The 14,271-nt window shown below is 33.6% G+C and overlaps 1 protein-coding gene across 8 annotated transcripts in view; it reads right to left on the bottom strand.

The window, feature by feature from the left end:
• Positions 1–14,271, bottom strand: part of VPS13B (vacuolar protein sorting 13 homolog B) — a 740,094-nt gene that overhangs the window by 322,657 nt on the left and 403,166 nt on the right. For 6 of the 8 annotated variants that reach the window (XM_029923832.1, XM_029923833.1, XM_029923834.1 and 3 more), the window contains 3 exons: positions 4,846–5,017; positions 4,230–4,344; positions 2,258–2,324 (listed from right to left, as the gene is read on the bottom strand). In XM_029923832.1, the coding sequence (XP_029779692.1) occupies positions 2,258–2,324; positions 4,230–4,344; positions 4,846–5,017 (354 nt within the window). Of the gene's footprint in view, positions 1–2,257; positions 2,325–3,611; positions 3,645–4,229; positions 4,345–4,845; positions 5,018–14,271 lie in introns of those variants that run through there. The other 2 variants (XM_029923839.1, XM_029923838.1) reach the window with 2 other exon arrangements.

Raw genomic sequence — 14,271 nt, 5'->3', positions numbered from 1 at the left:
GGGGGGGAGCTACGGCTATGCTTTACTCCCAGAAATAGAATAAAAGCTGCTTCAATGTATAAATGTTTTGATTTGGATAACATCTTTTAAACATATTGAATGTAGGTACTCTTGAATGTAAACTCCCATGAGAGAAAGTTTGTTTGCTGAACTACTGCATCCTTAACTCCTTAAATGTAAGAGGAAAAAATGAAAGAATAAATGAACACTAGAGTGGAGATAATGTAAATATTATTTTTCATATGGTAATATCTAATAGTCTTTAAAATGAGTAGTTAGAAAGCATTGATAATTAAAGAAGTATCAGAAAATTTATACAAATGTAGAAAAATTTTAGAGGGCATTAATAGTTAAGACTGGAGTTTTTTTATGAATATACATTAAAATTATTAACTATGTAAAAAATTATTAAGAGTTTTTCTCATAGACACCAATACCATTCAAAGAGAGAAAAATAAAACTGAACAAAACGCCCACTGATATAAAAGCCACATTTAGAGACATTTTTTCCAGACTAAATTCCAGAAAACAATCAGAAATCCAATCAGAAAGTAGCATTTTCTATTCAAATACAATTTAAACACAATTATTTAAAATATTTCACTAATTTTATCATCTTTTTAAAGATATAGGTCTTAATATTCCTTTTGAACTACCGAAAAAGGGAGAATAGTTCACACATGCTATGCAAATACCTAATGTTTGCAATGATTTAAAAAATTCTTTTTAGCCACTCTGACCAGTGTGAGGTGGTTTCTCAGTGTGGTTTTGATTTGTATTTCCCTGATGATGGTCATGGAGGGGCCACTTGTGGGGAGAAGCACTGGGTGTTATACGGAAACCAATTTGACAATAAACTATTATAATTTAAAAAAATAAAACATTATCAACTTCATTATACTAAAAAAAATTCTTGAGAACTGCTATTACTATAGTGATGTTAATATTTTTTAATTATATGAATTTGTATTGACTTTAAGAATGTCACTTAAAATAATTAGCTTAATAACTTATCCAGATATATTGTACCACTAGGAAAAAAAAATTCTAAACTTCTAAAAGCCACTGGTGTACAGTCTAGTGTTCATCTTCTATCAAGCTATGACAGGCATACAGCCTTGTCCAGATTCAAGATCACCAAATGAGTTAGTTTGGATTAGTTGTGAGAAGGATAATAGAAAAGGGAAAAAAGCAATCTAAGGAAGAGTAATAAATTAAATGACAAAGCATTATGGTCAACTCTTGATTATTCAATACATGCACAATTTAAAAAACCTTACACTTAATGTCCTACACTTCTATTTTCTTATGCTGATAGTAAAGTTAGTTGGTAATCACAAAACCAAAGTGAAAAAGAGTATGTGCGAGTAACCCAGAAACAAATTAGAAGGTACCAGAAAATCAGTCTAAGAGTTAAAAGTACAGTAGAGTTCATTCACAAAGTGGATGATACAGAGGAAGATAAAAATCAAGAGTTGACTCTATGGATAGTTCAATTCCTTCCTGGATTCCTGTTAGTGGGAGTTCTGTAGCATAATTTTAAAATGATTTCTTACAGAAGGAAAGAAGCCAGAGCAATTACTGAAAGGGTCCTGCTTGCTGACGGGTCGAACCAACAAGGTGCGTCTGTTCAGCTTGTCAGTACAGGAAAGGAAGACACCTCCACATTGCCCCAAAGACCAACACTCTTCCCCAAGGCTTGAGGTGATGGACAGGAGCAAAGAAGGTGAAAAGACAAAAAGCAATAAAAGCCATAAGCAAAAAAATCTGGATAGTTTTAATTTTGCTCACGTTTGCATGGGCTCAGGACTGAGCCCCTGCTAGGTATGGTCTCTGCCTGGACCATCTTCTGCAAAAGCATTGTTAATGGAAATAAATGAAAAATAATTGCTTTTAGTGTAAAATTACTACTTTTAGTTTACAATAAAGGACAATCCAACATCAACTCACTTATGAATAGGAAGAAATACTAAAAAATCAACATAATAATACATTAATGATAAAATATTTTAATAAAAGCAATCCTACCTTTGGTTTTTGAAAAACTTACTTAATAGCTTTAATAGGAAAATGGTTACAAAACACAAACAGCTTAAAGGAAAAGTTTGATTTTATAATCTAATTTTGGAAGAATAGATCAATAAACATTTATACGAGCTCTAATTCTTGTAACCATTAGTCCTATTGCATGAAAGAACAAATATAAACAGTTTATAATATATTTTCAAAAAAATCATAATTACTAAATGAGTCTCACCACAGGTTTTTCTTTGCACTGTAGAAATACTCCTTCAAAATGTCCTGACTGCCAACCTTCCCCTGGCCTGGAAAACATAAGTTCACCTTATCTGTTCTCTTCAATTTTTCTGAGTTAAAAATTGAGCATATATAAACTATTTCAAAAAGTTACTATGTAAACAACACTACACTGAACTGAAACGTGGAACTGACAATGCAATCAAGAACAATTAGCACCAGACACTGGGTAGTTTTTCACAGAAGCATTCGTCTTACTAGTAAACTTGCATATTTATTGATTGGTTGTTTATTTCTACCTCATCCATGAGACCACAAAAGGCCTGTAAGAGCATGACTTATGTTTATTTTTCTTAAATACTATATCCTCAGCTCTTAGCATAGTACACATTAATACACAACAAATATTTTGAATATATCAATTAATAAATATTTAAAACATATAAATTTAACAGTAAAGTCACTGATGATCTAGAACATAAATTATAATGTTCACATCATCAGAAAATTATTTCACCTATAACAAAATAAACATGTATCACTTGAAAAATCACTTTCATATAGAGATATACTATTCAGGAATACCTAAAGAGCTAAACATTCCATTATCAAAGATCAATTAATGATTCATGGATAATATAACAAAAGCAGTTATATGCTTCCTAACATTCTACTATTATAATGAGTTTTAATATATACCCAGCAAAATATTTTGAACTTCATAATTATGACACAATTTTTTGGCTAGATAGATTTGATAGGCATTGACATAAGCAATAGGATATATGTGATAAGCAATATGATAAAGAATAAAAATTCAAATGTTTTTAATGCAGAATTAGAAACCTGTTAAGGAAAGAAGATTCTGTTTTTAGGGTAGATGATGCACCAATAAAGGTACAGAAACACATGTGCTTCTTCAGGCACTCAATAAATAACAGCTGAATGAATATTATGAATCCAAAAAATAGACTTTAAGGCTGTTTCTATACCAAATTAATATGAAACTAAAAATATGATGCTGTTTAAAAAATAATTTTAAAAATGTTTTATTACATGTGAATTATAATTCAATTAAAAAATGCAAACTCCAGAATAGTATTTTAGAGCAATATAAAAACCTCAAAAGGCTTTCATAATTTGGGGGGGGTGAATAAATGACAAAATTGCTATGTATATTTGTGAAGATATCTAAAACTTTACTTTTTTGGGGCATCTGGGTGGCTCAGTTGGTTAAGCATCCGACTTCGGCTCAAGTTATGATCGGGGGAGTCACGGGTTGAGCCCCACATGGCACTCTGTGACAGCTCGAAGCCTGACGCCTGCTTTGGATTCTGTGAGTCCCTCTGTCTGTCTGCCTCTCCCCTGATCACAGTCTGTTCTATCTCCTTCAAAAGTAAATAAACATTAAGAAAACCCAAAATACAGTTGTTTAGAACTTTACTTTTTTACTATTATTTATAGAATAGTAAAATAGAAATTTATTTTTGATAGAAATTTATTAGGGAAACAAAAATCTGGCTCTAGGAATATCTACCACATGTATATTAATCAAATGTGAGATAAGAAAGGTCTCCAAAGTACAAAGAGCCACGAGATGTTGCTCCATTTTAATCTGTGATTATATTCGTGTGGAGAGCGGATGGCAAGTACACAGCAAAAACAAAACCATCCACTATGTCTCCAGTGTCTTTGCAAATACACAAAATAACAAATTGTGTGAGATGACTAGTAAAAGCAGCTCATTTCAGTACTATGGCAATATGGGTATTTATGAACAGATTTGCCATCTTATGAAACAAAACTTTGTTATATTCCATATATGAATGAATTAATTTATCTGTTAGGAAGCCTCTTTGGGAATAAGTATGGCACTTCAAAAAATAACTAACAAAATTAAAATATAAAAATTCTTATATAGACGGTATTCAAAGAAAGTATAGCTTTCCTCATGTTTATTATTCATTATTTACCTGCTTCTATAGTGATCAACATTGAAACTTTCTATTTTACATTTCACTTTGGTGTACACATCCTGAACGTCTACGGAAGCACTGAGGTCTTCTAGTTCACTGACCACACAAAGTTCTGTAATGAGAAGCAAACAGAATCAGCATGGGTCTGCAATCAATGTGAAAACCTTCTGTTTTACACTTCATGTTCATATACATATCCTTAACTCCTAGAGAGAAAATGAGACTTTCTGTTCACGAACCATACAAGATTCTAGTAAAAAAAAAAAAAAAAGTAACATCAATATAGGGCTCACGATTAGGATAAGGCACCTAGTTCAAGATAGACGAAATCCACTGATGTTTGAAGTTCTGTATCTGACAATCTTCGTCATATTTTTAGTGACAATCATACAATGCATCAATACAACCAATGAAAAAATTTCTTCATGGCTTTTGGAATGAATTTTAATATAAAAAGACAAAATTTAGATATTGGTAATAGAAAGCACCTAAATTAGTCCTAATGATGTTTACTTTAAATGACAGTGATAAATAAAACTATGTCTACTATTTCCTCTAAAAAATAGTTTTTAATATTTTATCTTCTAAGCACAGAAGAAAAATAACCCTTTACCTGTGCCTTTATTTTCAGGATCTGGAGCAAAGAGCTTTATAGTAATTTTGGGAAGCACCCACTGCATCCACAGACTAACACGTCCACTAGATCCACCAATGTTACTTGTAGTTTGTTCCAAGGTAACAGAATCTGAGAAGGGTGAATCATCTCCTGCTTGCACAGAATCTCCCTGGAATGAGAAAAAACAACTGTGTAACAAAGAAAAATAACTATAAAAAATGATAACGTAAAATTTGAAGGCTCTATTTCTGGAAATACAGTTTTACTAGATCACACCCATATTCATTCATTTACCTATTGCCTATGGCTACTATATTTAGCAGTTAAGTAGCTTCTATAGAGACAGTGTACAAAACCTAAAATATTTACTATCTAACCATTTATAGAAACAGTTTGTCTACCCCTGCTATACAGCACTTATGTATTAATCTATAATATCCATAGCAAAGTGATTAGCATAACTAGCATGGCTTAAAAAACAGAACATTTATTATGTTTCACCTATTTTAATATAAGAAGAAATTAAAAAGTTGGATGTGATAATAGTTCTTTTTAAAGATTTTTTAAGTAATCTCTACACCCAACATGGAGCTCAAACCCACAACCACAAGATTAAGAGTAGCATGCTCTACCAACTGAGCCAGCCCGCCAGGTGTCCTGACAATAGATTTTTAAAAATGATTTATATAGTTCAATAAATACATAATGAATTATGAATATGTAAGTTCCCACATTTGGAACTAACAAACTTTCTGTAAAGGGTTTGTTTGGTAGTCCTTGTTTTTGTTAAATGTTTTCAGCAGCTGTTAAGTGGTCTGGAGAACATTATAATTCCTGGTTTGGAGTTGGATAGCTTCAGTCTCAAGGCAGGAAGAGATGGTGTCAGGAATAGTGATCACTCAGTCACGTACTGTGTTATTTCAAGGATTAGGTACCAAGTAATTGGGCTCTTAAAATCCCAACTTTGCTGTCCATTTAACATCTTCAAAAATACTCAGGAGCGCAAACCATTCTCTGAGAATTGATCAAATACACTATAGCATGCTTATTTGTTTAAAAGATGTGTATATATTTTTAAACTTTATTTATATGTGCTTCAACACAGTCTGGTAAAGCAGCATGATGCACTAGGTTAAGGACTTCTTCAGACCCTAAACATGTGATTTAATCTGTCAGAGCTTGTTTCCTCCTCTGCAAAATGGTTATTTTGATATTTATCTCTCAGAGTTGTTGCTAAGAAGAAATAAGAACATGAACATAGTGATTACATATAATAAACAATTCAATATTAGTAGGTATAATTATCACCAGCAAACTAAATGGCTACTTCGAAATTGTATGCTCATAGTCGTAACAAAATCTGGTATTCTATACCCTCTAGCCTTTCTTATTTTGTCATCTTTCTAGCTTCAGCACATTTTCCTTTGCCATGTATCCTCAACTTCTAATAGTTCACTGTTGCTCTGTCTCAAAGACAATGTTCACTTCCTATGCTAAGGAGGCATGACCAGTAGTCAACAGCCAGAACCAAGTATCCCTTACAATTTAATAGAGGACAACACAACATGGTTAGTATGTTGTTTGCTATGGATAGTTTCTTAGAACAGAAGCCACTCATCTCTTACTCAAGCCTTAAGTCTGACACCTAACAGGGACAATGAGTAAAACCTCATCCAAAACAAAACCAAAATTTCTGCTCTCATTACCAGAGACGTGCATTCTACTCAGGTATAGTCAGTGCCTAGATGGAGTTTTTACCTTGGCCTTATGATGTTTTACAATATATTTCAATCAGAAGAAAAATTAATTTCCTTGAATACCCCAAAGGAAGCCGAATGGGGAAGATTTTCACAAAAGAATAGACAGGAACTTATTGTTGGAATACTTAGGCACCAAACACAGCAAAGCAAGTGTCTTGTATTTACTGTGACAGAAAATTATAGACTTAAATCTGAAGATAGTATAGTCATTCCTTGGTCCAGTTACACCAGGCAAAGCAAACAGCTCACTGTTCGTGATGTTTTCATATAAATGCTTCTCCAAAATAAGTAGTCCTAATTCTGCTACAGTTGAAATTCTTACAATTTGAGAAGCAATACAAAAATTCAAGGTTTTGGTTGCTGTTTAAAGTAACACAACAACTAATGAAAAGCACAAACTAATCCCAGAAAAAAATGCATTTTACTAAGTCAAATTCAATAAAAAAAAAAAAGACAACATAATATAGTGAACATGCCTTTCTTTATGGATAGATTCTCAGAGCAGAAGCGTTCATAAATTAAATTCTCCTTAAACATTCAGAAGAACATTATATTCCAGAGAAAGCAGCACCTCAAATCAATGAGACCTAGATTTTTAAATATTATTAGGTATATTCAGTAGGAATGCTAAGAACACTGTGGCTTCAAATTTAATAAGTAAGCACTTCTGAAAAAGTTGCTCTCCCTCCTCATGCAGTTTCAATTTTCATTTTGGATTTACAACATTTGGTGTGGTATTGTTAAATATGTTTGTGCATTAATTTTCTGCTCTATTTCCAAATCTATAGCAAAAATAGAGCCAGAATTGGAGATGCTGAACTATTTTCCCACACCTCTTTATGCCAAGTTCTAAAATATACAGTTCAATTCTTTCACCATTCTGTTGCAAATTGACCAAAAGACTGAGTTTATTTTCCTAGTTGAATTTATCTTTGTTCATCTGGAAGAGCAAACACTGCAGCCCTTCATCCTTGGCCTGCTTTAGAGCTCAGGGATGATCACAGTTTTGGCCACATTGCTACACTCCCTTATCAAAATAACTCCAGCATTCTTGTTCAATCACAAAACTTCCCAAAGGGCTAAACACTTCCACCACGGTTTGTACTTATGTCAACAGTAACAAGTAGCCTGCTGTGGTTTCCACTACCTTTGCTCTCACTATTTCAGTGCAAGGGTGGGGAAAATGATGAACTGCTTTTAAGCTTCATAGTTACTTCTCTTACTCCTATTTCCCCCTCTACCACCATCCGGGTTAATATTCAGGAAACTCAAGCTATATTCACTGAAAAATATGGTACTTCCTACCAACATGTCAACACTAAAAAATACTCATAGTTTAAAGCATATATCTCCCAAGGATCATATAAACAAATACTCCTCTTCTAATTAATACAGATAATTGTTAAGAGTGTACTTTTTAAAACTAGATTCATTTATAGTGAATTCTTTATAGTCAAAATAATAAATATATTTGATACAACTCAGCAAGAAAAACACTTTAAAGAGTAAAAATTTAAAATTTTTATGAACTTTTTTGAATGAAAATATTAATTAGAAATGAAAAATACAAAACTGTGATTTCAAAGCATTCCCCAGATACATAATTGATGTAAATAAGCACAACAAATATAAAGTGACCTCTTAGCAACTCCTTTCAAGATATATCTCCTAAGACAAGAGAAACAAGCAAAAATAAACTATTGGGACTAGATCAAAATAAAAAGCTTCTGTACAGCAAAGGGAAAAAAGTCAACAAAACCAAAAGGCAACGTATAGAATGGGACAAGGTATTTTCAAATGAAATATCTGATAAAGGGTTCATATCCAAGGTGTATGAAGAATTTATGAAACTCAACACCCAAAAACTGAATAATCCAATTACAAAATGGGCAGAAGACAAGGATAGACATTTTTCTAAAGAAAACATACAGATGGATGACACAGGAAAAGATGCTCACCATCACTCATCATCAGGGAAATAAAAATCAAAACTATAATGAGATATCACCTTAAACCTGTCAGAATTGCTAAAATCAATAACATGAGAAACAATAGGTGTTGGCAAGGATATGGAGAAAAGGGACCCTTTTGCCCTGTTGGCAGAAATACAAGCCGGTACAGCCATTCTGGAAAACAGTATGGAGGTTCCTCAAAAAGTTGAAAATAGAACAACACTATGATCCAGGAATTGCACTACCATTGGGTAAACTCCTAATTACCCAAAGGATACAAAAATTCTAATTCAAAGGGATACATGCACACTGATGTTTGTTGCAGCATTATCTACAATTGCCAAGATACGGGAAGAGCCCAAGTGTCCATTCATAGATGAACAGATAAAGAAGATGTGGTGTATATATATTATACATATATATGTATATGTGTAGACACACACAATGGAATATTACTCAGCCATAAAAAGAATTAAATCTTGCCATTTGCAACAACATGGATGGAGCTAGAGAGTATAATACTAAGCAAAGTAAGTTAGAGAAAGACAAATACCATATGATTTCATTCATATGTGGAATTTAGCAAACAAAACAAACAAAGGGTGGGGGGGGAAGAGAGAGGGAGGAAAACCAAGAAACAGACTCTTACCTGTCGAGAACAAACTGATGGTTACCAGAGGGAAAGTAGGTGAGGGGAGGTGAAACAGGTGAAGGGGATTAGGAGCAAATTTGGGATTAGGAGTGATGAGCATTGGGTGTTGCATCAAAGTGTTGAATCAGTATACTATACACCTGAAACTAATATTACACTGTCTGGGAACTAACTGGAATTTAAATAAAAACTTTAAAAAATCTAGCATGAGGTGCTTCATTCCTCAATTTCCAGGAATTATTTAAAATGCATTTATTTTCATTTAAATTTAAAGTGAGGGGAGCCTGCATGGCTCAGTCGGTTGAGCATCCGACTTTGGCTCAGGACATGATCTCACAGTTTATGGGTTTAAGCACTGCTCTGTGCTGACAGCTCAGCCTGAAGCCTGCTTCCGATTCTGTGTGTCCCTTTCTCTCTACCCCTTCCCTGCTCATGATCTGTCTCTCTCTGTCTCTCAAAAACAAATAAATGTTAAAAAAATTTTTTAAATAAATAAAAAATAAATTTAAAGTGAATATGGGTCAAGGTAGGTGCACATGGTCAAAAGACTAAAACTTCCAGTTATAAAATAAATAAATCCTGGGGATATAATGTACAGCATGGTGACTATATAGTTAATAGTACTGTTTTGTGTGTTTGAAAGTTGCCAAGAGAGTAGGTTTTAAAAGTTCTATTCAGGGGCGCCTGGGTGGCTCAGTCGGTTAAGCATCCGGCTTCGGCTCAGGTCAGATCTCACGGTTCGTGGGTTCGAGTCCCGCGTTGGGCTCTGTGCTGACAGCTAGCTCAGAGCCTGGAGCCTGTTCAGAATCGGTGTCTCCCTCTCTCTCTGACCCTCCCCTGCTCCAGCTGTCTCTCTCTGTCTCTCAAAAATAAAAAAATTAAAAAAAAAAGCAATAAAAGTTCTATTCAATGGAGTACTACATGGCAATGAGAATGAATGAAATCTGGCCATTTGTAGCAAAGTGGATGGACCTCGAGGGTGTCATGCTAAGCGAAATAAGTCAGGCAGAGAAGGACAGATACCATGTGTTTGCACTCATAGGTCTAACAGGAGAAACCTAATGGAGGACCATGGGGAGGGGAAGGGGGAAAGAGAGTTGGGGAGAGAGAGGGATGCAAAACCTGAGAGACTACTGAATACTGAAAATGAACCAAGGGTTGAAGGGGGAGGGGATGGGGGAAGGGAAGTGGTCGTAATGGAGGAGGGCACTTGTGGGGAAGAGCACTGGGTGTTGTATGGAAACCAATTTGACAATAAACTATTAAATAAATAAGTAAATAAATAAATAATTCAGAGTAGAATGAAAAAAGTTCTCATCACAATAAAAAATAACATAACTATGTATGGTGATGGATGTTAAATATATACATGCACACAAACACACATACCACATCTTCTTTAAACTAGAAGCAATTATAATAACTGAATCAATGAAGAATAAGAATGTAAGTCAAATTTTGCCTTGAAGCAAAACTTTCAACATTATAAATTAATCTGCTAATTTTTACTTTTGGTTGAGTTGTAGATCAGTATTCTACCACACTCTCAGCATTTTATATATTTTGCTATATAACAAAAGTTTTGCTCCCCTTTCTATCATAAACAGAATTATCTCTAGAAGGTAGAATCCATTATGAGCTAAATTTCCCAGTTCACCTATGTATTAGGTATATACACATATCCAAGCCCTAACTCAAATATTATAAATTCCTCTTAAGATAAAATGACTGTTTTAAATGTATAAGGTATATATAGATTTGAGGGCTTGATTTTATACTGCCAAAATGTTTACAAAAACTTCTAGATATGAAATTAAAAGTAACGGGGTTTCAGGCTAGAAACAGCCCCTGTAGTCCATCAAAGATGCGAACACATAAAATCTCTGTGGGAATAGGGCCTCAACCACTATGTAAAAGTCTCATAGGCTAATGACAAACTCCTAATATAAGATTACATAACACATAAGGAAACAACCTACTAAGAGCAAGAATTAAGAACACAACAAATAACAGGATTAGACTCTCAAAAATATGGACCACAGATCTGAAAAAATTTAAAATAATTGTTTAAAACAATAAAATACCTAAACTTAAAAAAAAAAACTCATACAGTTTTATGAATTCATATCAAAATATATTTGCAGGGACTTAATATATACATGTTCCACAGTACAGTAAATCAGATTTATTTTAATAACAATAGTCCCAAATCATTTAATATCCACATATTCAAGAACAATGTGTTTAAAACCCACTGTGCACACCAAGCATTGTATGGATGGCTTAAATCAGGGTTATCGACTAATAATAAAGATAATAGGGCATGCATGGTAGCAGAGAGTTTTTATTTCACATCTAGTATTTCCCATTAAGTAATATATATATAAAGGAATGAAAATTACAAAGATCATTTACACAGAGTTCAAGCAGCACAATAAACAAAGAGAAATGAGATATGAAAACTTGGGCACAAAGTTTGAATTCTGGATGAATTAAACCAGATTGAGTCATCAATGGGGCTTTCACACACACAGGAGAAAACAATGATTGTATTTTCAGATGTCATTTACTGGCTAATTCTCAAAGGAGTAAATTTAAACTCATATGGATACATAGTTAATCTTGATCCCCACATAAGCACGAGGAGAAATTAAACATTAAATATATCATACACAGACACCTCCTTCTAATTTGCAAAGTTAGATCAAAGCCCTAACATTGACTATCATAACAGTATTCACAAAAAGCTTCCTGCCATTTAGAGGAAATAAAACACCTAAATTATTTTAAGATATTTCTCAGGAAAGAAGTATCCCAAGTAATTGTAGGTTTCAAATCCATATAGGACGACTTACCTCTTTTCCTGAACACAGTATGTATGTAAACAAGAGAAGATGGTACATTATGAAATCATTTGCCACTTTTTCCTCCATAAGTCTGTGCCATCTTTTGTAAGCTGCTTTACATGGACTTCCTCCAATAAATATGTCTTTTGCATTATGATTCTTTCATTTTCAGATCTTTTTCACATAGGTCGGATTAAATCCACGGCTAACACAAAACTAATAAACCCACTAGGAACATTTTCATTGCTTATGTTTACATCTCAATCAGAAAGAATCCTCAATACTCTAAATTTAAATTAATTGCAATAATGTAAGGATCTTGTTATCAAAATCAGAATTAATTTCTTTCTTTTTTTTCTTAGGTAGGCTCCATGCCCAGTGTGGAGCCTAAACTCATGACTCAAGTGATCAAGACCTGAGCTGAGATCAAAAGTTGGAGCTTAACTGACTGAGCCACCCAGGCACCCTAGAATTCATTTCTTTTTATGTGACTGAGAAAATCTCTCCCTTTGTTAATTTCCCCAATGACGACATCATTCTTCTGGATTATCCTATTATAATACACCTAATAAAATGAAATTTATACTAATATTATATTTATTTTTAAGATCTTTCTCAAATGCTACTTCCTCTGCAAAATACCCAAAGATACCATAGAATATATTTGTTAATCATACTTCCATAATTACAAAGCATGCTCATCTCTATTATATGTCATATTAGGGCCACCATGTCCTTTTGTGTAGGTTGGACACTGCACAATAGAGAGCATCTTTATAGTGTACTTTGTATGAATGGCAGTACCTAGATGTATGACCAATAGGTGCAACCATTCCATGCGATCCTAGTCTTTCCCGGTCTCTGAATGTTTTATTTTTTATTTGTTTAGTTTCTAAAGGTCTCTGTCTAAAAGACCACTTCCCAAAATAGGCAGTCATGTTTATCTGGACATCCCAGTAAATAAAGTACTTAGCAGACAACTGTTTAATGGAACATTCTTCTTCCTGCCAGTGGAATGTCTCTATGATTTAATATCATATATCGATTTCACTTATACTATCCTTAAGTTAGCAGCTTATCAGACCAAGCTTTGATCACTCTTCCAAAGTATTTCACAAAGTGTATTCTGTGCAATGATAATATGTAGAAAGAGTCTTTGGTTAAGTAACTTTGAAAACTATTAACATTCAATAGAGTGTTGTTGTTTTAAAGCTGCAGGAGACTTTGTATTCTAACTGTAGGAATCTCTGAGAAGGCAAACTTTTACCTTTGAAGGTATAGACCCCATTGACCTCATAACTGCTTATTTCTAGACTGGACCTATGACTCATTTGGAGGTGAGATGCAAAGCTAAACCCATCGCTTAGGTCACTGTGTTTCTCAAAATCTAGAATGATCGGGGATAGAGAAGTTGCTTGTGCAGCTGTCAAACAGATCTACTCTATTATGTTAAAGCCTCAAATTAAAAAAAAAAAAAGCCCATTTAACTTAGTTTGATTGCCTTTACTGATCTGTTGTTGTCATTCTTAAATAACATCCCCTTTACTTGCTGCTTCTTCCCATTCTGTATTTTGCTAATAGCTTTGTTACCACAGGAAATGTCTTTATGCAAAAACAAAAACATAACTTCTACCTCCATCTATTACAGTAGTTCTAAGTGAGGCAAGTTCAGCCCTGTGTTTGGGAAATGGATTAGGATATTTTTGGTTGACTCGATAACCAGGTGTCACTACTGGGATTTAAGAGTTAGGAGTAGGGGAATTCAGAGCTTCTATGATGAATAAGGCAGTCCTGAAAAATAAAATGATCTCCCAGAAATTCACACAGGTGAAAATCTTGTGGATATATACTTGGAAATAAAACTGAATTCAGATTTAGATCTAAACACTATTTTTTGGCATTTCTGCACAATTTTATTATGATTATACACTAAGAGTCCCAGAAATGTAAATACTGAAATGAAAGAAAGAACAAATTTTTTTATTCAAAACTTTACCAAGTTTGCTGCTATTTTAAAAAATGTTGCCACCAACAAATGATGCCACGACAGTATCACTTGTGGCACTGAATACCGATGGGAACAAGTCTATTTGTATCTGTTGAATTCACAGTAATTATATGTACCAACTTCATCATTTCTTCTAACATAGTCATGCCTGAGCATTTACACATATATTGAAATATATATTATTATACTTTGAATTGCATTCTTT

Source organism: Suricata suricatta, chromosome 15, assembly GCF_006229205.1.
Source record: "Suricata suricatta isolate VVHF042 chromosome 15, meerkat_22Aug2017_6uvM2_HiC, whole genome shotgun sequence".
Taxonomy (NCBI): Eukaryota; Metazoa; Chordata; class Mammalia; order Carnivora; family Herpestidae; genus Suricata; species Suricata suricatta.
The sequence above is the reverse complement of the archived record's forward strand: the minus strand, read 5'-3'. Positions and strand labels throughout refer to the sequence as shown.